At 42.3% G+C, this 26,902-nt stretch overlaps 1 protein-coding gene across 1 annotated transcript; it reads right to left on the reverse strand.

The window, feature by feature from the left end:
* Window positions 1–16,507: 16,507 nt before the first annotated feature.
* Window positions 16,508–17,818, reverse strand: LOC119545183 (forkhead box protein D4-like 1). The gene has a single exon (XM_037850752.1). It carries the CDS (start codon window positions 17,816–17,818, stop codon window positions 16,508–16,510), a length of 1,311 nt encoding a protein of 436 aa, XP_037706680.1.
* Window positions 17,819–26,902: the final 9,084 nt, after the last annotated feature.

Here is a 26,902-nt window from a genome sequence, read left to right on the forward strand (position 1 = left end):
GAATAATAGAGACCAAACTTACCCTCTTGCCTGAAACAACTAAACAACTGGACAGAATATATGAAATGATCTTCAAGACATTGGACATCATGCAACAAAGGACAGTGACCACTGAGAGATGGGAAACAAGTGAGGTGGGCCCTACAACTGCCCCAGTTTACTGTCTGCAGGAGTTTCCAGCAACAGCACAGAAAGGGGGGCTGCAGACAGAACCCAGAGATCTCTTTCAGTTGGGAAGACAGAGCTGGGAGTCTGGGAAGGCGGAGGCAGCCAGAAGTCACAGAGCAGAGAACTGAAGGAAGAGAGCACTGCGAAGAGTCAGAGCTCCATAGATCTGCAGAGCACCCACCCCTGAGCCCCCAGTTTTCAGCAGAGTACTGATCAGAGCATGTATGTGAAAAAACTACCTGAGGCTGGAAGAGAGAACCATCCAAAAGGATTAAAGGGAACAGTACCCCGTGCTCTCACAGTGCTGGGATTATGCCTGATCCCAACTGTCAGAGTGGAAAACTCATAATTCACAGGGTATTGGGTAGAGGACTTGGAGGGTTTTGCCTCAGTTAGTGAGGCAAAATATTCTTAGACTAAATGCTGCTCTTACCACCTACCAAAGCTTAAAAGCAAGATGTGAAAGGACCAACTCCTTCCAAGTAACTTAACTGCAGCCCAGAACAAAGCTCAAGAATATTTTTAGGGACACAAAAATATCCAGCACTCAAAAGTTCTCAATGTCTTCCATCCAATCAAAAATGATCAGGCATGTGTAAAGAAGCAAGAAAATATGACAAATGATGAAAAAATTAATCAATCAAAACCAGCCCAGACAGATGAGTAATGCCATAAAGACAAATAAATAATGGGGGGAAATAAGAGGTATGGGATGTTTGGGGTGTTCTTTTTTACTTTTATTTTTTTATGTTTAGCATTTTTTGGAGTAATGAAAATGTTCTAAAATTGTGGTGCCGAATGCACAAATACATGATGATACTATGAGCCACTGATTGTATACTTCAGATGGATTATATGTTGCATGAACATATCTCAATAAAACCACATTTAAAACAAACAAAAAAAACCCAGCCCAGAATGGTGGGGATGGTAGCACAACATTATGAACACAATTAACAGCACTGAAATATGTATCGGAATGTGATTAGAGGGAGAAATGATGGACTGCATATATGGTAACAGAATAACATGTTTTGAAAAATCCATGGAACTACACTAGACAACAGTGAACCCTAAGTTAAACCATGGACTTTAATTATTAGTACAATTATAAATATGTGCTATCATCAATTGTAACAAATGTTCCACACCAGTGTAAGGTGATGTTGGTAAGGTAGTATATGAGAATCCTGTATTTTATGCATGATTGTTCTATAAACCCACAACTTCTCTAATAAAGAAAAAAAAATTTTTTAAAGTCCAGAAATGGCACAGATGATAGAATTAGAAGACAAGTACATTAAAAATTATTGTAACTATTTATCTTAGGTTTCAGAAACTAGGGTAAGCTGAACATTTTAACTAGAGACAAGAAAGACAGAAAAAAGGACTAAAATTGAACTTCTAGAAATGAAATTTATAATGTATGCAATGAAAAATATACTGGTCAGATTAATAACAGATTAGACACTGCAGAATAAGAGACTGGTAAATTTTAAAACATTATCAGTAGAAATTTTAATCTAAATGAAACATACAAAAAAATACTGAAAATAAAAACAGAGCATTAGCGAGGTGTGGGACAAACTTTAAGTGCCTAATATGTGAAGTCCCTGGTGGGGAGTAGGGACAGAAAAAATACTTATGGAAATAATGGTTGAATTTTTGCCAAATGTTCAGGCAAGAATAACCTAGAAGACAATGAAGCAATCAGATGCTTACATTTAAATGTAAAATCACCATGAAAGTGACACTACAAAGGCAGACCATTACAGGAGGTGTTACACTGGTGGTTCAAATACCAGCGTCGTACTCAATCTTCTTCCTTGTGTGGGACTGTCTGGCATATTTCATGATGGTAGCCACGCCCATAGCTCACCCAATAAATGTCAATAATGACTCCCAATCATTGTGACCAAAGCCAAAAATCAGTCCCTAGAGTGCAATGTCACTCTTTGAGGCTCATTAGTCTGGAATAGACCACGGCTCAGCACACTGTGGCCTGCCCATGGTCTGCATGCGTGTGACCTGTGAGCCAAGAGTGGTTTTTACATTTTTAAAAAATTATGAAGAAGGAAAAGAGAAGAGGAGGAGGAGGAGAAAGGAGAGGAAGAGGAAGAAGGAAAAGGAGGAAGAGGAGAAGGAGAAGCAGGAAAAGAAACAGCAGCAGAAGCAGCAGCAGCAGAGGAAGAGGAGGAAGAAGGAAGAAATGAAGGGGAGGAAAAGGAGGTGTTTCAGTTTGCTAAAGCAGCCAGAATGCAATATACCAGAAATGGGTTGACTTTTACAATAAGGATTTATTACTTACAGGTTACAATTTTAAGGCCGTGAAAATGTCCAAATTAAGGCATCAACAGGACATTGCCTTCTCTGAAGAAAGGCCACTGGCATCTGGGACTCCTCTGTCACATGGCCAGGCACACAGTGATGTCTGTTGGCCCTTCTCTTCCAGGTTTCATTGCTTTCAGCCTCTGGCTTCAGTGCCATCCTCTCTATTTTCTGTGTGTCCTCTCTCAGCTCCTCCAGGGGCTTTTCCTCTAAACTTCTCTGGGGATTTTTTCTGTCTTTTATCCTTGTGCCAGTTGGGAAATTTTATATTCTTTAATGCAATACAGTGGGGCCATACTTAGTAGTCTTGATTAGGATGTGGCTTTTGATTAGGTTGTATCCATGGAGATATGACTGACCCAACTGTAGGAGAGACATTTTGATTAGATAGTTCCATGGAGGTGTGGCTCCACCCATTCAGGGTGGGTCTTAATTAGATCACTGGAGTACTTTAAGAGGAACAGAAGCGAACAGAGATGCTGAGAGATGCTTAAAGATACAGACAGAAGGACATTTTGGAAATGCTAAGCTAAGAGATGAAGCCCAGAGTTTGCCCCAGATAAGCTAAGAGAGGACTCCCAGATGCATAGAGAGAAATGCCCCAGGAGAACCCAGCAGAGATCTCAGAGAAGCTAAGAAAGACAGAAGGCCAAAGACATTTTGGAGCAAGTCATTTTGAAACCAGAACCTGGGAGCAAAGGACCAGCAGATGCCGGCCACATGCCTTCTCAGCTGACAGAGGTGTTCCGGACACCAATGGCCTTTCTTCAGTGAACGCATCCTCTTGTTGATGCCTTAGTTTGGACACTCGTATGGTCTTAGAACTTAGAAATTTATAACCTAATTGTCAGATCCCAGAAAAAGAGTCTAACATATAGAAGGAATTTCTGACCCAGGGGCCCCGTAGCTTATCTCATAGAAACCAGATGTGCCATAAAGTACGGGTTGAAGGCTGTTAGAAACTCCAGTCAGGGTGGTGCCTCAAACCCCAAAAGGCGGATAAGGCAAGATCAGATATGTCTATAAGATGAACGACCACTAGCATGTGGAAAAGCCTGCTCCCTCCAAATAAATAATGCAGCTGTGCTTCAAAGAAGACTAGTGCATAAGAACCCTAGCAACAAATCAGCTCAGAAGTTGATAAGCCCTCACCCAATCAAGGCACAGGACACCACTCAGCAGATACCCTTCCCTCTCAACGCGGTTTTTTCCTTTAAAAAATGCAGCTCTCAGAAAGAGAGCCGGAGCCATTTTCTTTCTTTTCTCTGGCTCCCACCTGCTTTCTTTCTCTAATAAATCTTAAAGTTTCTACTTAAAACTTTGACTCAGTGCATTGTGTAGATTCTTAAACAACTCCAACCTGACACTAATAAATCACCTTTATAAAAGCCAATCCATTTCTGATATTTTGCATAATGGCAGCATTAACAAACCAGAACAATCCTCTTATAAAGGATTTCAGTAAAAGGATTAAGACCCACCTTGAATGAGATGGGTCACATCTCAACTGGAACAACCTAGTCAAAAGGTCACGCCCTCATTAGGTTTACACCACAAGAACGGGTTAAAAGAACATGATTTTTTCTGGGATACATAACAGCTTCAAACCAGGGTCACGTCCTCTCCTTTCTCTTCTGGTTCCATTGACTTCCTGCTCCAAGCTCCTTCTCATGGCTTTCTCTGACCATCTGAATTTCCCCAGCTTTAAAGGACTTCTGGAATCCATTTAAGACCCTTCCTCATTCAGCTGGACCACACCTTCACTGAAAAGGACACCTTCAAGAGAATCTACTTACAATGGGGTCTCACCCACAGAAATGCAGATGAAGAATGCATTTTGGGAGTACATAATTGTCACAACCGACCTTAGCCCTAGGACCAAGAACACTCCAGGCAAGGAGTTCAGATATGAGTTTAACAAGACTGACTTACAGGAGTTATGAATCCATGGTGGCGGTGGGCTGGGAGAGATGAAAGTTAGCGCTCTGCAAAAGCTGGGGGTGCCAGGGAGTGGTTTATAAGGGTTAGGACAAGGAGGGTGTGAAAACAGTTTCAGCAGGGTCTTGTGACACAGAGGTGTGGAGCTCTGTTATCAACAGTAATCAGGGGAGGGGAGTTTCAATGTTTTGTTAACAATACATTTTTTCCTCCCCTGGGGAGGTCTGATGACTTTCTTTTAATGCAATTTTATTGAGATATATTCAAATACCATACAATCATCCAGCTTGTACAATCAGTTGTTCACAGTATCATCATATAGTTGTGCACTCAACACCACAATCAATTCTTTTTATCATTTTCATTACTCCAAGAAATAAAAATGAAAATAAGAATAAAAATAAAAGTACAAAAGAGCACCCAAAACATCTCATACACCTTCCCCCCTACCCCATTATTCATTCACTTTTTGTCCCCACTTTTTCTACTCATCTATCCATACACTGGATAAAGGGAGCATGAGCTACAATGTTTTCACAATCACACACTGCATAAGCTATGTAGTTATACAATCGTCTTCAAGAATCAAGGATACTGGATTGCAGTTCAACGGTTTCAGGTATTTCCTTGTAGCTACTCTAATACACTAATAACTAAAAACGGGATATCTATAAAATGCCTAAGAATAACCTCCAGAATGACCTCTCAACTCCACTTGAAATCTCTCACCCACTTTATTTTGTTTCATCTCTCTTCCCTCTTTTGGTCAAGGAGGCTTTCTCAATCCCACGATGCCAGGTGCACGCTCATCTCTGGGAGTCATGTCCCATGTTGCCAGGAGATGTATATCCCTAGGGGTCATGTCCCATGTAGTGGGGAGGGCAGCAAGTTCACCTGCAGTGTTGGCTCCCAGAGAGAGGCCATGGGTCTGATGACCTTTAACATCTGTGGGTAAAGCAGTAGGTGGCTACGTGAAATCACAATGGAGGGGAGGGGGCCTGGGCCTGGGCCTGGGCCCCCACAATAACTCAACCTACCATATCTTCCAATGGTAGGGAGATGGAAAGAGATAACTTGGGGGTGACAAACTGTCTCATTTACCTGGACTGTCCTGGTTTTGGCACCAAAAGTCTTGTGTCCCAGGAAACCTCTCAGTGTTGGGCACACCAGGATATCTGATTACCCTAGATATGCAAGGGAAGCACACAGTTCTTATGTTACTGGTTTTATTGTGTGCTCCAGCATTGGCACTGTTGCATCTGACAGGTGTTGAAAGCTGACCCCCTCTCTCTCATGGATTCTTTGGTGTATTCCTCAGAAACAACCCCTCAGTTGTCGGAAATCACTCACCTGCAGTTCTCCTGAGTGGGCAAATGAATTTCTATTTCAGCTGGTCATTTATAACTCCTTCCACAGGTATGTCTGGCAGTCTGCCTCCAGCTTCTTTCTGCTGATGTCCCCTTATCCCTCCAGGTGGCTTTCTTGGACAGGCTCTTGCTGAGGCTCACTTGTGTTTCTTGAGAAACAGTCAGATATCCTTGCAAAGATCCAGTGACGCAACAGAACTTCTTTCTTCTTCTGCAGTCAGAGCAGCCAGCCAGCCAGTCACGTCTCACATTTTAGGTATCTGATCACGAGTCCTTTCTCTTTTGCCTGCTAACTCTTCAACCTTTAGGACTCTGCTTAGGTGTCTCTTCCTCCAGGAAGTCCTCCCCCATTGCTGCCTTTCCCTCCTACATACTCTCATAACACTCTGGCTTTACACCAGCCAGCCTGGCTTTTCAGCAACACTTAGCACACAAGCCTGTAGTTGCCTGCTTCCTTGTCTGTAACCTCCACTGGACTCCACGCCCCTGGAAAGTGGACACTGCGTCTGTCTTGTTCATCACTGTATCCCTTCCTCCTAGCCCAGTACTTAGCATACAGTAATTGCTCAATAAGTATTTTCTGGGTGAACAAATGAAAAATAAATCTCCACATCAAATGAAAACTAAGTTGGGCAGAAATGAAGCAGCTAATTCATATGGGAGAAAGATGCTCCTGTTATTTTACATACGCTAATTCTAATTTTAGAGATGTTGTGGTTATTTTCATGTCATTCTGCTGGACTTCAATGGTGGGAAAGGGCAATTCTCTATGCTAGCAGGGAGTGCCCTCCCCAAGGGTCCCTATGTCATCCCTGGGAAGTGATGGTGCACACAGCTTGTTGCTCACACCAGAAGGCTGAACTAACTAGCAGGAGAGCTGCGCTGGGAACTTTCTGGCAGGGGAGAATCAGCATGCTCTGCCTACCACCTATGAGTGGCAGGAAATAAAGGATGCCCACCATGAGAAGACAAGAAAGAAGGATGTCAGCTAAGATTCCACCAGTCCTTAGGGCCACAACGTAACTATTATCATCGTTAAATAATAGCTGGCATTTATAGAGCATTTAGCACATGCCAGGCTAAAGTACTTCACATGTATTATTTTCAGGTCATTTCCATAATGACTCGATAATGTGAAATCTATAATTAACCCCATGGTGTAGACGAGGAACTTGAGGCTTTGAGAAGTTAAGTCACAGAGCTGGTAAGAGGAAGAACTGAAATGCAAATCCATACAGATTTAATCCAGAAACCCCTCTTAACCCCTATGTTACACTCCCTCACTATCCTTGGAAATTGGACTACCCGCTGAGAAAACATAAGAGTCTATGTTTTATTTTAACAAATAAAAGCTGTTTCCTTTCAGAAAGTATTTAAATAGTTTTAATCCCAGGATTAAAGTTTCAAAGTTATTGTTGCTTGCTGATGTAAAATACATACATTAAAATATATTTGTATATTTATATGCAGACACAATTTACATTATCACATTGTTTAAATGGTGAATGCAGTGAAGCAGGAAATACAAATTAATTTACAAACCAAAAATACCCAACAATATTATATAAAACATCAGCTGGTTACCATACAGTTATTAAGTGGTTAAGAAGTATGTTCTATTAATTGGATTATTACAACATGCAACTCCATCTTTACCTAAAATCTCTATTTGTTCTCGGTGAATAATACTTCCTAAACAATAAATTTCGTAGTTTGAATAATATATAGGCCCACATAAACTTACATCTGTGGCCAACATATGTACCACCCTTTCACAAACTAGTGTTAACGATATAAAAGATTCCAATTAATTTACTAACATATTTTTAATGCTTTTTTTATTGTGACCTTTAACATATATACACAATAGTGATAACTTTCAAAGTGTGATTTAACAAATAGTTAGAGAACAAATTTCAAAGAATGTCATGGATCACAGTTTCACAACTTCAGCTATTTCCATTATTGTAAAATACACCATTGTAAACAGCCTGTGAGGGCTTTGCCAGTCCAGAGGCCAAAGAAGACACCGGGCATTTTCTCATACATGAACTTTTATTTAGGGCTTGCTTACAAGGTGAGAAGTCGTGAAGAGATCATCACAGCTCTCTCATGCGGGCGGGCATCACATTTGCAGGGAAGTCGACGACTGTGCACTTAAAGAAGCAACTAGCGGGTTATGAGGGTTTAAGACAAAGACATTCCTAAGGGTGGGAAAGCACAGATGCAGGAACAGGGTCCTGTGACATGGAGGTGATGCTGGAAGGAGAGGAGAATTATAGGATGGGGCTTTGTAGATAACCACAAGAGTGACAACATTTGGGAGCCAGGAAGCAAGTAAACTAGATTAACATTTGATGATGGGAGGTCTGGGGTACATTTACATCTTGCTCTTTTGTGAGACCATGAGTTTTTCACCTCCTGCTTACTTCCCGTTTCACATTTTAAAGTTACATTTTAACGTTATACTCTTTTCTCTTTACTGGTTTACAGAGATGATAGGTTAAACACTAGCTGCCCAGGTCACCCAGACTGCTGTACTACGATAAGTTCATGTTTTGCTCAGGCCAAGGGCTGCTACAACCATACATACAGAAAAGTGTTAATTTTTGATGTACAGCTCAAGCAGTTATATAGGTAATTTCAAAAACTGTTATGGGCTACAGTTCCACAGTTTCAGTTCTTTCCTTATTATGAAATATAGGGTATATACAGAAAAGTGAAGACTTCCAAAGCACAATTCAACAAGTAGCTATGGAGCAAATTTCAAAGAATGTTGTAGGTTACAGTTTCACCATGTCATTTACCTCCTTCCAGCTATTCCAACACCCCAGCATCTAAAACTATATATATACATTTATATAAAGTTTCAGTATTCATAGACCTTTGTTAAATCTTATCTTGTTTGTTACTACCCCTTCGTCTCACTGAATCTCTTTCTCCATCTTCAGGGATGTCTAGGCAGTGAACACCCTTACTTCATATTGAAAGGAGGTGTTGACAGTATGGGGAAGGGGGCCACCTCTGACTGTTGTTCTTAAAGAGGCTGTTGCCTCTGGGTTTTAGGGCTTGTCTGGCATAGGAAACACTCTGGTGGATTTAAGTTTCTGAGAGATAAAACTTAATGAGTGAATCTTTTATAGAATTTCAGGTAGGGACCTAGGTATTTAAGGACTACTTTTGGTGGGCATAGCGTACTGTGGACATTAGAGATGTCTAGCTAGAGCTTGCATAAGAGAAACCTCCAGGATAGCCTCTCTACTCTGTTTGGGATCTCGCAGCCACTGTGGCCTCAGCTTGTACCTTTTTTTCCCCCTTTTGGTCAAGTAGGCATTTTCAATCCCTCGCCACCAGGGCCAGGCTCATTCCTGGGAATCATATTCCACATCACCAGAGAGATTCATTCCCCTGGGAGTCATGTCCATTGTGGGGGGGTGGGTGGAAGTTAATGAATTTATTTGCTGTGTTGGGCTTAGAGACAGAACAGCCACATCTGAGCAACAAAAGAGGCTCCCTGGAGGTGCCTCTTAGGCACAATTATAGGAAGGCTCAGCCTCCCATTTCAACCCTAAGTTTCACAAGAGCAAGCCTCAAGTTGAGGGCTGATTAAGTAGTGGGTTGCTAATTTCACTTAATATATGTTCTATCCCAAGATAAACGGTTTCTTACATTATCTTCACTTAGTTGTACAATAATCATCACTATCAACTTTAAACAATTACTGTAACATATACATCCCAGAGCTCTTATCAGCTGCTAATTATTCATCCCTAGTATACTAATACATTTTTATACTAATATATTTTTAATGTATCTTTGCTGGGAATTGTTTGAGATATACAGATGAATACGACTCAGTATCTACTTCCCAGTGCTTTCAAATAGTGGGGGAGACAGACATTTGTACAAAGAACTGCAGAATGAGACAAATGAAATAAAAGAAGTCCAAAGTAAAAAGGAAAAACAGAAATAGAAATTTATTTAGTGTTTGCATACTAATCAAAGCAATAAAGAGCCCAAAAGTTAGCTACTTTCAATTTTTATTACCTTATTTCTTATATTGAAGTGAACCTTTCTAATTTCTTTCATATCTGAATCTCTTTAATTTAGGGTTATACTAAATGAATTTTCTTTTCAGGAGCACAGAATTTGTGCTATTCTCCTTACTCTGTTCACACTGAATGTTACTACAATTTAGATTTAACAATCTGAAATACAAAACAACTTAAAACATAAAACTTTGAAATACAAAATGTCTTTGGATCTTTGACTAAAATTTTAAAAGTACAAAGAGCTTTATTCTTGCCAAAATAAGACTATATTTTAATTTTTAGATGAAATATTTGATTGGTAATTTTATATTTCTATGAATACATGGAAAATAATAGAGTGTGTTTTTAAAAGATGTCAAAATAGGTTATATTTACATTTAGGAAAATTTTACATAACCTTTCCCAGACCCATGCTTGTCCTAATAAAAATTTACTGTCTTAACAGTTTACTCTTCAAGATAGCTTGACTATTCTCTCTCTATAAACAATATTATTTACTAACATTCAAAATATCTAAATAAATAACTTTATCCATGGGAATAGCTTACCATAAAAATGCTATCATCAGAAAAATCCAGAATATCAAATTCTTCAGGACAGACAGTTCAATTTCTTCAACATTTCAAGAAAAAAAAGAGAGAGAGTCAATGAGACCAAAAGAGCTATCAGAGACATATGAACCAAATGCAATGTGTGACCCTTATTTGGATTCTGATTCCAGCAAACCAACTAAACAAATTCACTTTTTTGACAATTGAGGATATTTAAATGTTGCCTAGAAAAAACGATGCTATTAATGCATGCTTTTTAGTTGTGATAATGGTATTGCAGTCATGTTGTTGGTGTTCTTATATTTCAGAGAAATATTTTTTTAAGTTTTTGGATAAAATAATAGAATACCTGAGATTTAGTTCAAAAGAATCCAGTGGGTAGAGGCTTCGCAGGGGTAAAGACTAAATAAGGTTGGCCTAGCTGATGGGTACATAGAATTTAATTATACCAATCTCTCTAATTTTGTATAGGTTTGGAAGTTTCTATCACTAAAAAAGAGGTTTTAAAATTAAAGGGTAAAAAAAATGTTGCTTAAAATTTGGCACATCATGGCTGAACAGATACCTTGGATAACATACTAATAATCACCTTAATTTTAAGAACTACTGGTTTTAAATGTGGCTTTAAATATAGATATAGTCATGGATAGAAAAATTACAGTATCTGATAAAAAGGAAATCTCCTGTGGTTAATTTAATCTCAATGTTCTCTTTCCCGGGATTTGAGAATAGAAACTGTCTGGCTTGCTGAATAAATCACAACTGTCCCAAAATAGTCTTAATTACTGATTTCAATAAACACATTCCTGCATTCTAAGAACAAATCAAAAATGAAGTTTACATTCAGGCATTTTTTTTATAAGCATATATTTTAACATGTAAACCTTGATGTTAATGGAGTTGAACAACAAGAAACTGATTCTCAAAACATTTTCCTTTTTCCAACAACTAATTTCTCCTCCTTTGGTTGGGGGGGGGGAGATCAAAAATTTATTATTAGCTATCATTTATTTAAGTTCTTCTTAAAACCCATTTAAATTACTATAACACAGATATGAAAAAACTAAGCTATTAATACTAAATAATTTTGTAAAAATTAAAGGAAGGTGAAATTAGCAATTAGAAATGATTGCTATTTAGACAAGAATCACATAGTAAAGTGGGAAGAAATTTCTGAACATTCTTCCTAAATCCTAAGGGGTGGGAGCTCGTGAGGTTTATGAATCCGGTCCTGTTAGTTGCTTGGAACATTGCGTTTTGATTCTGTTCTTTTTCTCTTGGTTTCTGTTGTTTCTCATAATTTCTACCGTCTCTTATTGAAACTGGGATAAAATGAAAGGAGCAGAAGCGCCTGATTTAGGCAGACAGGAGCTGATAGATTCCTGCATCATTAGCTACACTCCCACCAATGAGAAGGTACCACAAAAGGCAGCATACTTGTTGGATACCGGGTGCACACAGGCTCAGGGCGCGGGAAATGTTACCGCCATGCAGATGGCGCCTGCGCAGTCCTCCGCCATACATGAAAGTCCCTCCTCCCCCCGACCCGCAGAAGTTCTCTCCCACCCCGCAGGGGCCCGCTCCTCAATTCCAGTCCCGTAGAGGCTGGCCGTGACCCGGACCTTCTGACCCGAGGGCTGACCCTTTTCCCAGCCCTGCTCCCCTTCATTGCCTCTCGGTCCCTCACCCCAGATCTGTGCCTCCCAGGTCCTTGGACACACCGCGACGCTCCCATGCTGTCCAGATGGAGCGCCGGGAGCGGGTGCTAGCGCGGGGTCCAGGTCCCGCACAAGAAGTCCGGCTTCGCCCCGCAGTGCTGCAGGGCGCTACCCACTCCCCGCCCCCGTCGAGCGAGGGCCACAGGGCAGCTGCGGCGGCGTTTGCGATACCCGGGGCGGCCACGTCGAGGGGTGTCTCCATTCTCGGGGACCACAAAGTGAAAGAGAATGAAAACGATGTTGGGGAGGAAAACACACAGAACTCTTTTGATTCCTCTCTGGCGATCTTTTAAGTGGAATCCTGTAGTGCGGCGCGGCCCAGGACGTGGGGAGGTCCTGTCCTGGGCCATCACCTTTCCAGGGCTCCATAGAAACGCTGGTTAGGGAAATTCAGACCCGGCGGGGCTGGGGTGCTGATGGCGCGCAGCCATCGGCTTGTCCGGATCTCGCCGAGAGAAAGGCGCTTCCTGGCCTGGAGCCGGAAGGATTAAGGGCCCCGGCTCGCGTCCAGCCTCGGCCTCGGTGACCCGCAGAAGGCCCGGGTAGGAACAGTCCGCGGGAGCGCGAGAGTTTGGAAGTTCAGAAACCAGTCAAGTGCCCCTGCCACTGCCTGAGGGATTTCGGACAAGTGTCTTAACCTCTCTGAGTTGCAAATTTCTTACCTTTGTCATGGGGATTTGCGGGGACTGAGCTTGTGCCTCGACTTACCAGGCCTGGGCCAGGGGACTTGATATCACCCCCTGGGGAGGGTAGTAGGTACGGGCGTGAGTGCCCTCTGCAGCCCCCCCGAGCCTGAGGAGCGAGGTCAAGGCAGCTCCCTTTTCCTCACCCAAAATGCCACTGGCAGGGGAGGCTTGCCGGAGGAAACCGCCTTTCTCCCAACTGCCCTTTCCCCACTTCCTTATCTTACCCACTCGCTCCCGGGTGCCAAGGCCACTCCTGCCACCGCCAGTGCGCATGCACCGTGGCCAGAACAACCCCCGCCCGCTGCAACGGCTCCTGAATCCTCTCAGAACCAATCCTAGCCCCTCTCCCTTCAGTATTGCCATTTTAGGCTACTTCACCTCCTTTCCAGCCCTGCCCCTCTTACCAGCCTATATAACCTGTAATCACCCCTGAATAAATCTCTTTGGCGCATACCCCTACTGGATGAAGAGTGTTTTTGTCCTTATCGCCGCCCTCCTTGCACGCCTCTCGCCGAGGACCCTGGCCAACGTCCTCCGCCTCGCCCTCGCCTCCGGGAAAGAGCCCCCGCCGCCGGTACCCTTTAAGCAGCCCCGAGAGCTGAGGGCTCGGCTACCGGCCGCCACTCCCCCTAGAAGCAGTAACCCCGACCGCAGGGATTCCATAGTGTCTTCGTTGAGTGCCGTGAGGTTTCAAGGGGAATCAAGTGCTTGGCATACAGTCAGCAGAGGGTATCTGTTAGCCGCTATTGTTACTATGGAAATTATAACCATTATTTATTATTCTTATTAGCTAGTACGAACGGCGCGAAAGGGGCTTTTTCACTGTTTCCCTTATGCCCTGCCCCAGCCTCTTCGCGATCCCAGCCCCTCGCACTCCGCTCCAGCCCTTCGGCTCCGTTCCCTGGGCAGCTCCGGGCGCACTCACAGGACTGACCTCCAGGACAGGAGCCCAAGGGTCCAAGACGCCTCCTGTTCCGAAGGCGTCAACTCCGTGCAACTCCGAAGCCACGCGCCCGGCGTGCCAGGATTTAAAACGGACCTGCGTTCCTTATTTCACCGGGTGCGGGGAGAGGGTGGTGGGGCGAGGCCATCCCTGAGCCTGACAGAACCCGCGGCCCGGGGAGCGCCCGGGTTGCCCCTGCGCAGAATCAGTGGGACCCGGCCTGGAGCGCCGCGCGGAGAAGGAGACGCTCTAACGACGCACCCTCTGCACAATTCCGCTTTTCCTAACCCGGGCGGGCTGCGAGTCCATCAAAACGCGCCGTACGCGACGGCCAGACCAGCAGAAAGGGCCTAATAAACACTCGTCGTTACTGTTGGGTTTGCAGTAGAAGCACCAGGCGCCCGTCAGTTCAGCGAACTGTACGGTGGAACCCCGCGTGGGCCCCGCGCGAAGGCCCGAACTGTCCTCGCTGTCGCGGCGCTGCGAACCAGGCGGATTCGGAGCGCCACGTTCGATTGGAGAACAACGTTTAGTTTACTCTGCCACTGAATTGATGTCTTTTCGAAAATTCATGGTTCTGTATGGTTTCGTTAAGTAAAAATTAGGAGCTTGAGGGCCGGCGCGTGTTGTGCTGATCCAGGCTACAGCGAAGGAACGGAAGAAAAATCGGCGTCTCCTGGGGGGTGCGGAGGACGCCGGGAGAGCCTCGCAGGCGTCGGCTATGGGCTCAGCCGCCCGCCGTACGAAGTTTGTTGACTGAACAATGAATGAATGTAGGCCTGAAGACGATTTCGCACAAAGGGCAATGGAGTGTAGAAGTGTGGACGGCCAAGAACTTGGCAGGAAATAGGCCCCGCCTTTGTTCTGGATAAATTCTTAGGGCTGCCCTAGACCTGTAGAATTTACCAAAAGAATTTTAACGTTGGGTATTGAGGGTGTGACACTGAGATTCCGAAGCCCCTGCTGTGTTCACGATTGGGCAAAGCCTGAGGACAGGGAAAAGGAGGTGTCTGGGTCTCCGTGGCCGGAGGTTAGTGATCTGTGCGGGTAATTGCAAGTGACTCGAGTGAAGGCTGCATGCCAGGGGGGAGGTAGAATCGGAAGCTCGCGTTCTGGTTTGTAAACTTTGGAAGTCAAAGGTCGGGCTTGGGAACCTCCCAGAATGTCCCCGGAACTGCGCAGTTACAAGCCGGAAGAAGGCAGGGATCGCACGCAGGGCGTGCTAATGATAGGATATGAAAGTTTTTTGGGGGATGGACAGGAGGAGCCAGAGTAAAAACCTATCAATTAAACGGCTGTAAAGATGTGTGTCTCCAAGTTTTCCCTCCCTCGCGTAAGGTGAAATTCACAGCTGGGGATGGGGGAAGTGGCTTTTCTCACAGAGAGTGACTTTCCAAAAAAACAGTATGGAATGCGATTCTTTTTAAACATGAACCCCACTCAGAACAAGGAGAGAGGACGGGTCTCTAAAAATTTGCTTTTGGGGGGTGGGGAGTGAATAGATTTGTCAATGAGCATCCCGGTCTTGTTTTCCTTCAACGTGGTCACCTGAAGCCAAGTAACAGTTACAGTTGCAGAAACCTCTGCGAAATAAACTCCTTTAAGGGGAAAAAAGCTCTTTCTGTTCTAAAGTGAAGGTATGGAAGTTCCTAGAAGAAGGCAATTGCCTGGAGAGAGAATTTTAAACGTTGGAAATGTGCAAGATGGGAAAGCTTCATTTAATATTTCCCTTTGCTTCTCTTTTCTCTGGGTCCTAGTTTCAAAAATTGTTTGTTTTTTAATTACCTTTTCTCCGAGTAAATGTTGGCCACTACATTCCAAATTGATCTCAAATGTCCTCCAGTTACTCAAGAGAAATGTCAACATCTTCAGAAAGATGGAAAATAAATGGAGAAAACATATATTCTCAAGTTCATTTTCTTTTAGCGGTTACTCATATTTTAAAAGCCAGGACTTTCTCAAACATTTGGAATTATTTTACCATATAGAAAATGATTTGTTTCCAAACTCCCTAATGAATCTGAATTGTAAAAAATAAAGTGTTTAATTGGTAGGAAAGTATAATTTTTAAAGGCAGTTCCATTTAGATAACGAATCATAGGAAGTAATCGAAAATAAACGATGTGGTATAGGGATTTATCGCGTTTATTACGTTGCTAGGATTCGTTCTAATACCTCTCCATAGAAGACGTCACGCCAGATACGCAAATAAGAAATAAATGCTCTGAAATTAAACATTCTACTTATAGTGCATAACAATTTCAGGAAGTCACGGAGGGTGTAAGCATTTTGCACTTGAGACTAATACTTGCAGTTCTAGAGAGTGAAAAGGGGGAAACTTGTATTTTCTTTGTTTTTCTTTGAACACCAGAACAAATACCCCACTCACGTTCGTAGTTCTGGCGAAATGTGTAAATTGGAAAAGCCGTGGAGGCCACAACTGGAGGTGGGAAAAGAAAAGGCGAGACTCGACACCGTCGTAAGTTTATGTGCAGCTGTCCTGAAGTGAAAGGAATTCAACTTTTCGTTTGTAAACATTTTACAGCGAACAGAATTCAGCGATTGCTCCACTGCGAGATTTAGATGTACCCACCTAGTCTGGGCTCCACTGCGAGATTTAGATGTACCCACCTAGTCTGGGCTGTGCAAGGTGGAGTGCGGAAACGAAAGAGGCAAGGAGAGCGGGATCCTCCTGGTTCCGCCCTCTGGCCTGCCTACAGGTGCGCTCCGCGGCAGGATATGTGTGTGGGCGCTAATCAAAAAGCCGGCGAGGTCCCCTCTCCGCTCGAAGGTGCCGCCGGCGACATTAACCTGGAGCCTTCTATCCCGGGTTGACACCCCAGTAGCGCCGCGGCAGCGGACGGGCGCCGGCCCCGCAGCGCACTTTTGCAGTCCTCCTGCTGCTGCTGCTGCTGCTGCTGCTGCAAAATCGTCCGTGCGGTGGCGGAGGCGGTAGACACATGTAGCAGGGGGACACCGGCTTGGGGATGCAACAGGCACGACGGGCGCTGCAGCAGGTGGCAGTAGCCCCATGGAGCCGAGGGCAGACTCTGCGCTACCCCTGTACCCCCTCCCTTGACCCCTTGCATGATGCTCTCGATGCTGAAGGAGGTGCATCCACCTCCCAGCCGCGACGCAGGTCCCTTGCCCTCCTCCCACCGCTGGAAGTCCAGCGGGGCTCGCAGCGGCGGGAGGGCGGTGGAGATCTCCAGGTCCGCACCTTCTGCTTTTCTTCGAGTCTCAGTGGAGGCGGGGGCCGAGAGCAGAAGATAGCGAAGAGGATGCGGGTGCAGCAGAGCGCACTGGCCGCTGCCAGTAGCGGCGGCCGGGAAGGCCCGCGGAACAGGTCGAGGTAAGGCCGGCGGCCGAAGCAGAAGGCCAGGGTGGGGGCTCTGCAGGGCTGCCGGCCCGGCAGAAAGGGGAAAGGGGTGGTGCAGGTGGGCGCCTGGAGGCGGGGGGCGGCGCTTGAAGCGCTTCCTGCGCCGGAGGAAGCTGCCGTTATCGAACATGTCCTGGGAGGCGGGGTCCAGGCTCCAGTAGTTGCCCTTGCCGGGATGACCTGGCTCGCGGGGGATCTTAACGAAGCAGTCGTTGAGCGAGAGATTGTGGCGGATGCTGTTCTGCCAAGCCGGGAACTTGCGGCGGTAGTAGGGGAAGCGGCCGCTGATGAAAGCGCAGATGCCACTGAGAGTGAGGCGCTTGTGCGGACTCTGAAGGATGGCCATGGTGATGAGCGCAATGTAAGAGTAGGGGGGCTTCGCCGGCTGCGGGGTGTCCCCATAAGCCGCCGCAGACCCCGCGGATGCCCTGAAGCTGGTGCCAAATTCGGAGGGGTCGCTCGGGATGCCATCGCCCTGGGTGTGCTCTTGGAGAACCCCCTGCGGCCCGGGTTGGTTCAGCTCCTCTAGGAACTGCTGGTTCCCCTCGCGCTCCTCGTCTTCGTCTTCCTCCTCCTCCTCTTCATCTTCCTCCTGTCCCAGGATATCAATCTCACCGTTTTCCCCGTCGGAGCCCCGGAGGCTGCGCGGTTGCGTGGAGCGAAGTTGCTCGGTTCTTGGCAAGTTCATGGAGGAACGGGTCCTGGAGACGCAAGGGGTGGTGACGGCCGCTTCCCTGGCTTGGGATGGGGATGGGCTGGAAGCCTTATCTAAAAGTGTTCCAAGAAGCAGGAACACTCGTGGTTGCCCTTTTAAGTGTCTTCTTCTACTTGTTTCTCTTCTTTTCCAACACCATGCGGCAAAGAAGCACTTTACCTTTTATTAAGGCGTCATCGAGTCCCTTCCCGCGTGGTGGATTCCCCCCTTTATACCCCTTCTTTTCCTACTTCGCAGAGGTCCCACTCCCTCCGGACGCAGTCCAATGATGAGGGTGGGCTGCGCAAACACCGCACACGGGAAGGGCTCTCAGTTCCATCCACCACCAAGGAAGATGCTCCACACGTCTCAGGCTCAGCCAGCCAATCGGGAAGCGGCCTTGTTAACGCTTTTTTAAAACCGCAAAAATAAAAAGAAGATAGGAAAAAAAAAACATACTCAACAATCTATGGCCACCTCCGTATGCAGGTCTCGCTCCGGGAGGACAGAATTTGGGTAGGAGTGGGAAGGCACTGAAATGTTCACGGTGTTTGTAAAAGACTGTGTAACAGGAAAAGTAGGTTTTCGTGTTTCATAGCTGGTTAATCGCCCATTTTCATTGGTGGATTCTGTCCTCATCCAGACTGATAAGCTGAACTATTTTTAATGCTTTGACTGTATCTCTGAGCTCAGAGGCGTGTTGCTTTGTCCCTACCACCCTCCACCCCAGATCCCCAAAATGCTCTCCCTGACACGTTTTCGAAAAAGCTGAAAGGTCTTGACATTAAGTTGTGGAAGTTCAGGGGAGGAAAGGCAGGAGAGCTAACTAGGAGTCCCCTTACAGCAACGATTCTTAACTTTTAGAATATTTAACCACAGTAAGAAATACATTTGAACTATGGTCTTGCACATACACAGACATGTATGACTAAAATGGGTTTCACAAAATATTGATAATCCCTGATAAGTCCTTTTTTAAAAAAAAAACTAAATTGATTTTGCTACATAGTAAGTTTCAAAACTCATGTTTTCACAAAATGGCCCCACAACTTGAAGGGATGTGTTCAATCTGTGGGAGGTTTTCTTTTATTCTCCCTTCTTTTCAGAAAAGCCAATATTAAGCACTTTTTCTATAATAATAAATAATAAAGCCTGAAACTAAATGATGCAAAGGAGGAGCTGCAGTGTCAATGTCTTTTAATCACTAGATCATCATTAATTATCTACAGTGGAGAGAAGTGGTATGACACAAGTAGCTTTGCGTAACACACTTACCTGACATCTGTGGAAATAACCAGATTTTTAGATTGGATTCATTTAAATTAGCCCAGAGACTAAAGTAGCAATATAGTGGAATATAATTTAATGTTTATTATATAGAGATCTCATGCTAAAAGACTATAAATACATATTTATAGTTTAAAGTCCACCTGCTTTTGAAAAGGGTCTGAGATGGCATCTAATAAAAATGCAGTAGTAATAAAAGGATATTGTATTTGGTATTGATTGTCACATGGTAAATCTACCGTTAGTATTTGTAAAATGACAATCCATTTTTGGTAAGAAATCAGAAGCCAGCCAGAAGGGCAAAAAATAATTCTCTTAAAGCAGTGAGGGCTTTCAGGATAAAATTTGGAAAACAGTTTTGTGTGCATGTGTGTATGTGTTTTAAGCCTTATCATCCTGAGGTTTTTACATTCTGTGTGTCCCCAGGTGTATGCAACTTGAAGTAGGACAAGTTACAGGTTTTTATCCTAATGGATGTGTGTCTGAATCCCAAATTTACCAATTACTTCTTGTGTGAGCTACTAAAATTAAGCTCCAGGAAGGCTGGGACAGGTGTTTTATCCAATCTCATATTCCCAGGTGCCTACCCCTCTGCCGCCTGCAGGGCACATTTTTCCATCAGCACAGGAACCTCCCATTACCTGGGAAATGAAGTATTGTTAGTTTTCCTAGAGTCAACTTCTCTGGGGATTTGGGTATTTAAAAATGAAAAGACAGAAAGTAAGGAAGTATTCACAGCAAAACAAACAACAACAACAAAAACATATTGACGGGTTTGTCAAAGGAGCACAGGAGCCAACTGAGAGAGCTTCTGATGGCCAAAGCTGGAACAATTTGAGAAACAAAATAAAAAACATAGTACTTGATTATAACACAAAATATAAAATAAGTACCTGTGAGTCCATATTGATAAAACTAAATGAATGAAGTTCATTTATCAATGAATGAATAAAACTAAATGAAGTTTTAAATGATAAAACTAAATGAATGAATGGGGGAGACAAATCTCCCATGTAGAAGAATTCCAAATAAATCATGTAGATATTCCACACTAAAGGAGGGGAGCATAACTTCCCACTCCTTAAAGGTGAGCTATGCATAGTGTCTTCAAAATAATACATTGGGAAGTAGGAAAAAAGTAACTTTTCAGTGGAAAAACATAATTACTATCTCAGCCAGGTGATCAAGGTTAATATAAACAACCATGAATCATCTTGATAGCAGGTACACTTGCTATGATGGGATGAAAATGGAACTTAACTTCCTCCCCCAAACCTATAACCTCAGATTAATCATGAGAAAAATTCCAATAGAGGACCATCCTACAGTACAAATGACCAGTACTTCTCAATACTGTCAAGGCCATCCAAAACAAGGAAAGTCTGAAAACTGTTGCAGCCAAGAGGAGCCTAAAGAACAGAAAAAAATACATTAGGTAAAAACTAAGGAAACCTGAATAAACTATGGAATTTAGTTAATAATAAAAATGTTTCATTATCAGTTCATTATTTAAAACAAATGTACCATAATATTGTAAGATGTTAATAATAGGGGAAACAAGGTGTGGGAACTCCCTGTATTATCATTTTGTCTGTAAAACTAAAACTGTTCTAAAAAATACAGTCTATTAATAATATAAAAAATTAAACATGGGAGGAGGGGGATGAAGAGAACCTAAATAGCCCCAAAGTGGAAACAACCCAAATGTCCATCAAGTGATGAGTCAATAAACAAAATGTGGGCATACTATTTGGCAATAAAAAGGAATGAAGTACTGATATATGCTACAATATGGATGAAACTTGAAACATGTTAAGTGAAAAAAACTAGTTACAATAGACCACATATTGTAGGATTCCATTTATATGAAATGTCCAGAACAGGCAAATCTAGAGATAGAAACTTTATTAGGGGTTCCCAAGGACTAGGGGGAGGGAAGAATGGGCAGGGACTGCTAATGGATACAGGGTTCCTTTTTAGGGTGATGAAAATGTTCTAAAATTGGATAGTGGTGATTTTTCCTACTTCACACCCTAAAAATTAAAGGCAATTTAGTCATCAATAGAGGTAAAGGTAAGTCTATTAATTCTAATATTAAGACTAATTCTGAGAAAAAAAATCTAGCATATCTTTCTTTCTCATAAAAGTATGGCAAGTTACTAGACATTCAAAAGCAGAATTCACTTCTTTCAACATCACCCTCACTAATGTATGTCATATTTCGTTCTGGGAAAACAATTCAAAGCAATCTAAAAATCCATTTTTCCACCTACACTAGGTAATCCAAAGGAAACAATTTTTAAATATGTAGAAAGCAACAAAGCCCATTAATTACAATGTTTTGATCATCATTGCTTTAAAAGCTTTTTAACCTTATTTGTTGATTATTCTTTTTGAAATCCATGATCTAGGAATTACAGACACTAGAAAGACATTTGGCTTTTTCTCAAATCCTACCCATAAGTCTAGAAGACTAAAAATACTTTATTTCTGATTGCAGCAAACCTCCAAAAAAAGAACCCTGGGTAGCAAGGAAGGAAGACAATTAAAAACCCATCAAGTTCAGAGTCTACTTAGCCTAACAAGAAAAAGGAAGTGTGTTATTTGACAGGTATTTAACCAAGCTGACCCTTTCCATCACCCTGTCTTTCCTCACACCCTGTGCTGACACTTCCTACAGCTTATCTCAAAGTCAGTACCAATTTTCTTGTCCCTTTCATTTACAGAACAAAGGTCCATTTGTTTTCATAGGGTAGGCAGAAACTTGAATTTTGTATCAAACCTTGCTGGAAAAGTGAAATTAACATTTGGTGAGACTATCCATGGTGCTTTAAATTTTAATCCCAGGAGCAATCCAGAGAGATTTACTTTGTTATCTCTATTTTATGAATAAGGAAGCAGAGGCTCAGAGAGATTAGTACTTTACCTTATTTCACTCAGTTAGACTATAAAGTTTTAGATGAACTATGCATGCCTAATTTTTTTTCACTATTAATATTATAATGTTGATTTTTCCGTGCAAATCTTATCTAGCAATACTGCACAATAATGGCACATTATTTTTTGCACTATAAACTATAATCTTTTTTTTTTAATTCAGTTTTATTGAAATATATTCACAAACCATACAGTCATCCATGGTATACAATCAACTGTTCACAGTATGATCATATAGTTATGCATTCATCACCACAATCTATTTCTGAACATTTTCCTTACATCAGAAAGAATCAGAATAAGAATAAAAATAAAAGTGAAAAGAGAATACCCAAACCATCCCCCCATCCCACCCTATTTGTCATTTAGTTTTTACTCCCATTTTTCTACTGATTTTTTTTCAATTTTTTAACTTTGTTTATCAAAAAATTAAAAACAAACAGGCAAACAACAACCAAAAAAACCCCACAACATTTCAAACAAAGCAATGGATTAAGGAAAACAAATAACCTAAAATAACTACTTTGCTTCCAATATGTTCCTACCATACCCCAAGAAAATTAATAAACCATGTCCAAACAGAGGAGTAAGAAAAACAAATAATCTAAAATAACTACATTGCTTCCAACATGTTCCTACCATACCCCAAGAAAATTAACAACCCCTAAGAAAACAAAGGAATAAGAGAAAAAAGAAACCTAAAATAACTCTATTGCTTCCAACATGATCTTACTATATCCAAGAAAGTTTACAAACCATACTCATTCCTGAGCATTCCCATAACATTGAGATTACCCTCCATAGTTTATCTGTTCTTATTAGATTATCATTCCCCCTCCACTAATTGGTATCTCTAGGTCCCCTACATTCTACAGTATAAAACATTGTACATTTTTCACAGAATTCACATTAGTGGTAACATACAATCTCTCTCTTTTTGTGCCTGGCTTATTTTGCTCAGCATTATGTCTTTTTTTTTTTTTTTTTTTTTAAATCTTCATTTTATTGAGATATATTCATATACCACGCAGTCATACAAAACAAATCGTACTTTCAATTGTTCACAGTACCATTACATAGTTGTACATTCATCACACAAATCAATCCCTGACACCTTCATTAGTACACACACAAGAATAACAAGAATAATAATTAGAGTGAAAAAGAGCAATTGAAGTAAAAAAGAACACTGGGTACCTTTGTCTGTTTGTTTCCTTCCCCTATTTTTCTACTCATCCATCCATAAACTAGACAAAGTGGAGTGTGGTCCTTATGGCTTTCCCAATCCCCTTGTCACCCCTCATAAGCTACATTTTTATACAACTGTCTTCGAGATTCATGGGTTCTGGGTTGTAGTTTGATAGTTTCAGGTATCCACCACCAGCTACCCCAATTCTTTAGAACCTAAGAAGGGTTGTCTAAAGTGTGCGTAAGAGTGCCCACCAGAGTGACCTCTCGGCTCCTTTTGGATTCTCTCTGCGACTGAAGCTTATTTCATTTCCTTTCACATCCCCCTTTTGGTCAAGAAGATGTTCTCCGTCCCACGATGCCGGGTCTACATTCCTCCCCGGGAGTCATATTCCACGTTGCCAGGGAGATTCACTCCCCTGGGTGTCTGATCCCACATAGTGGGGAGGGCAGTGATTTCACCTTTCAAGTTGGCTTAGCTAGAGAGAGAGGGCCACATCTGAGCAACAAAGAGGCATTCGGGAGGAGGCTCTTAGGCACAACCATAGGGAGGCCTAGCCTCTCCTTTGCAGCAACCGTCTTCCCAAGGGTAAAACCTGTGGTAGAGGGCTCAACCCATCAAACCACCAGTCCCCTATGCCTGTGGTCATGTTAGCAACCATGGAGGTGGGGTAGGCGAATACCCCTGCATTCTCCACAGGCTCCTCAAGGGGGCACTGCATCTTTTTTTTTTCCCTTTTTTTTTTTTTTTTAACTTTCCCTTCTTTTTTAAATCAACTGTATGAAAAAAAGTTAAAAAGAAAACAAACATACAATAAAAGAACATTTCAAAGAGACCATAACAAAGGAGTAAGGAAAAGACAACTAACCTAAGATAACTGCTTAACTTCCAACATGTTCCTACTTTACCCCAAGAAAGTTACCTAATATAACAACATTTCTGTGAACTTGCTCCTACTATATCCATCAGAAATTAACAGACCATAGTCATTCCTGGGCATCCCCAGAAGGTTAAATAGCTTATCTGTTCTTCTTGGATTATTGTTCCCCCTTCCTTAATTGCTCTCTATTGCTAGTTCCCCTACATTCTACATTATAAGCCATTTGTTTTACATTTTTCAAAGTTCACATTAGTGGTAGCATATAATATTTCTCTTTTTGTGTCTGGCTTATTTCGCTTAGCATTATGTCTTCAAGGTTCATCCATGTTGTCATATGTTTCACGAGATCATTCCTTCTTACCGCCGCGTAGTATTCCATCGTGTGTATATACCACATTTTATTTATCCACTCATCTGTTGAAGGACATTTGGGTTGTTTCCATCTCTTGGCAATTGTGAATAATGCTGCTATGAACATTGGCGTGCAGATATCTGTTCGTGTCACTGCTTTCCGATCTTCCGGTGCAATCGCTGGATCGAATGGTAACTCTCTATCTAGTTTTCTAAGGAACTGCCAGACTGACTTCCAGAGTGGCTGAACCATTATACAGTCCCACCAACAGTGAATAAGAGTTCCAATTTCTCCACATCCCCTCCAGCATTTGTAGTTTCCTGTTTGTTTAATGGCAGCCATTCTAACCGGTGTTAGATGGTATCTCATTGTGGTCTTAATTTGCATCTCTCTAATAGCTAGTGAAGCTGAACATTTTTTCATGTGTTTCTTGGCCATTTGTATTTCCTCTTCAGAGAACTGTCTTTTCATATCTTTTGCCCATTTTATAATTGGGCCGACTGTACTATTGTCATTGAGTTGTAGGATTTCTTTATATATGCAAGATATCAGTCTTTTGTCAGATACATGGTTTCCAAAAATTTTTTCCCATTGAGTTGGCTGCCTCTTTACCTTTTTGAGAAATTCCTTTGAGGTGCAGAAACTTCTAAGCTTGAGGAGTTCCCATTTATCTATTTTCTCTTTTGTTGCTTGTGCTTTGGGTGTAAAGTCTAGGAAGTGGCCGCCTAATACAAGGTCTTGAAGATGTTTTCCTACATTATCTTCTAGGAGTTTTATGGTACTTTCTTTTATATTGAGATCTTTGGTCCATTTTGAGTTAATTTTTGTGTAGGGGGTGAGGTAGGGGTCCTCTTTCATTCTTTTGGATATGGATATCCAACTCTCCCAGCCCCATTTGTTGAAAAGACCATTATGACTCAGTTCAGTGACTTTGGGGGCCTTATCAAAGATCAGTCGGCCATAGATCTGAGGGTCTATCTCCGAATTCTCAATTCGATTCCATTGATCTATATGTCTATCTTTGTGCCAGTACCATGCTGTTTTGGCAACTGTGGCTTTATAATAAGCTTCAAAGTCAGGGAGTGTAAGTCCTCCCACTTCGTTTTTCTTTTTTAGAGTGTCTTTAGCAATTCGAGGCATCTTCCCTTTCCAAATAAATTTGATAACTAGCTTTTCCAAGTCTGCAAAGTAGGTTGTTGGAATTTTGATTGGGATTGCATTGAATCTGTATATGAGTTTGGGTAGAATTGACATCTTAATGACATTTAGTCTTCCTATCCATGAACATGGAATATTTTTCCATCTTTTAAGGTCCCCTTCTATTTCTTTTAGTAGAGTTATGTAGTTTTCTTTGTATAGGTCTTTTACATCTTTGGTTAAGTTTATTCCTAGGTACTTGATTTTTTTAGTTGCTATTGAAAATGGTATCTTTTTCTTGAGTGTCTCGTCAGTTTGTTCATTTCTAGCATATAGAAACATTACTGACTTATGTGCATTCACCTTGTATCCCGCTACTTTGCTAAATTTGTTTATTAGCTCTAGTAGCTGTATCGTCGTTTTCTCAGGGTTTTCTAGATATAAGATCATATCATCTGCAAACAATGACAGTTTTACTTCTTCTTTTCCAATTTGGATGCCTTTTATTTCTTTGTCTTGCCAGATTGCCCTGGCTAGCACTTCCAGCACAATGTTGAATAACAGTGGTGATAGTGGGCATCCTTGTCTTGTTCCTGATCTTAGAGGGAAGGCTTTCAGTCTCTCACCATTGAGTACTATGCTGGCTGTGGGTTTTTCATATATGCTCTTTATCATGTTGAGGAAGTTTCCTTCAATTCCTACCTTTTGAAGTGTTTTTATCAAAAAGGGATGTTGGATTTTGTCAAATGCTTTTTCAGCATCTATTGAGATGATCAATTGATTTTTCCCTTTTGACTTGTTAATGTGTTGTAATACATTGATTGATTTTCTTATGTTGAACCATCCTTGCATGCCTGGAATAAACCCCACTTGGTCATGGTGTATGATTTTTTTAATGTGTCTTTGGATTCGATTTGCAAGTATTTTGTTGAGGATTTTTGCATCTATATTCATTAGGGAGATTGGCCGGTAGTTTTCCTTTTTTGTAACATCTTTGCCTGGTTTTGGTATTAGATTGATGTTAGCTTCATAAAATGAGTTAGGTAGTGTTCCATTTTCTTCAATGTTTTGAAAGAGTTTGAGTAAGATTGGTGTCAGTTCTTTCTGGAAAGTTTGGTAGAATTCCCCTGTGAAGCCATCTGGCCCTGGGCATTTATTTGTGGGAAGATTTTTGATGACTGATTGGATCTCTTTGCTTGTGGTGGGTTGGTTGAGATCTTCTATTTCTTCTCTGGTCAGTCTAGGTTGTTCATATGTTTCCAGGAAATTGTCCATTTCCTCTACATTATCCAGTTT

This window comes from Choloepus didactylus, chromosome 10 (genome assembly GCF_015220235.1).
Source record: "Choloepus didactylus isolate mChoDid1 chromosome 10, mChoDid1.pri, whole genome shotgun sequence".
NCBI lineage: Eukaryota > Metazoa > Chordata > Mammalia > Pilosa > Megalonychidae > Choloepus > Choloepus didactylus.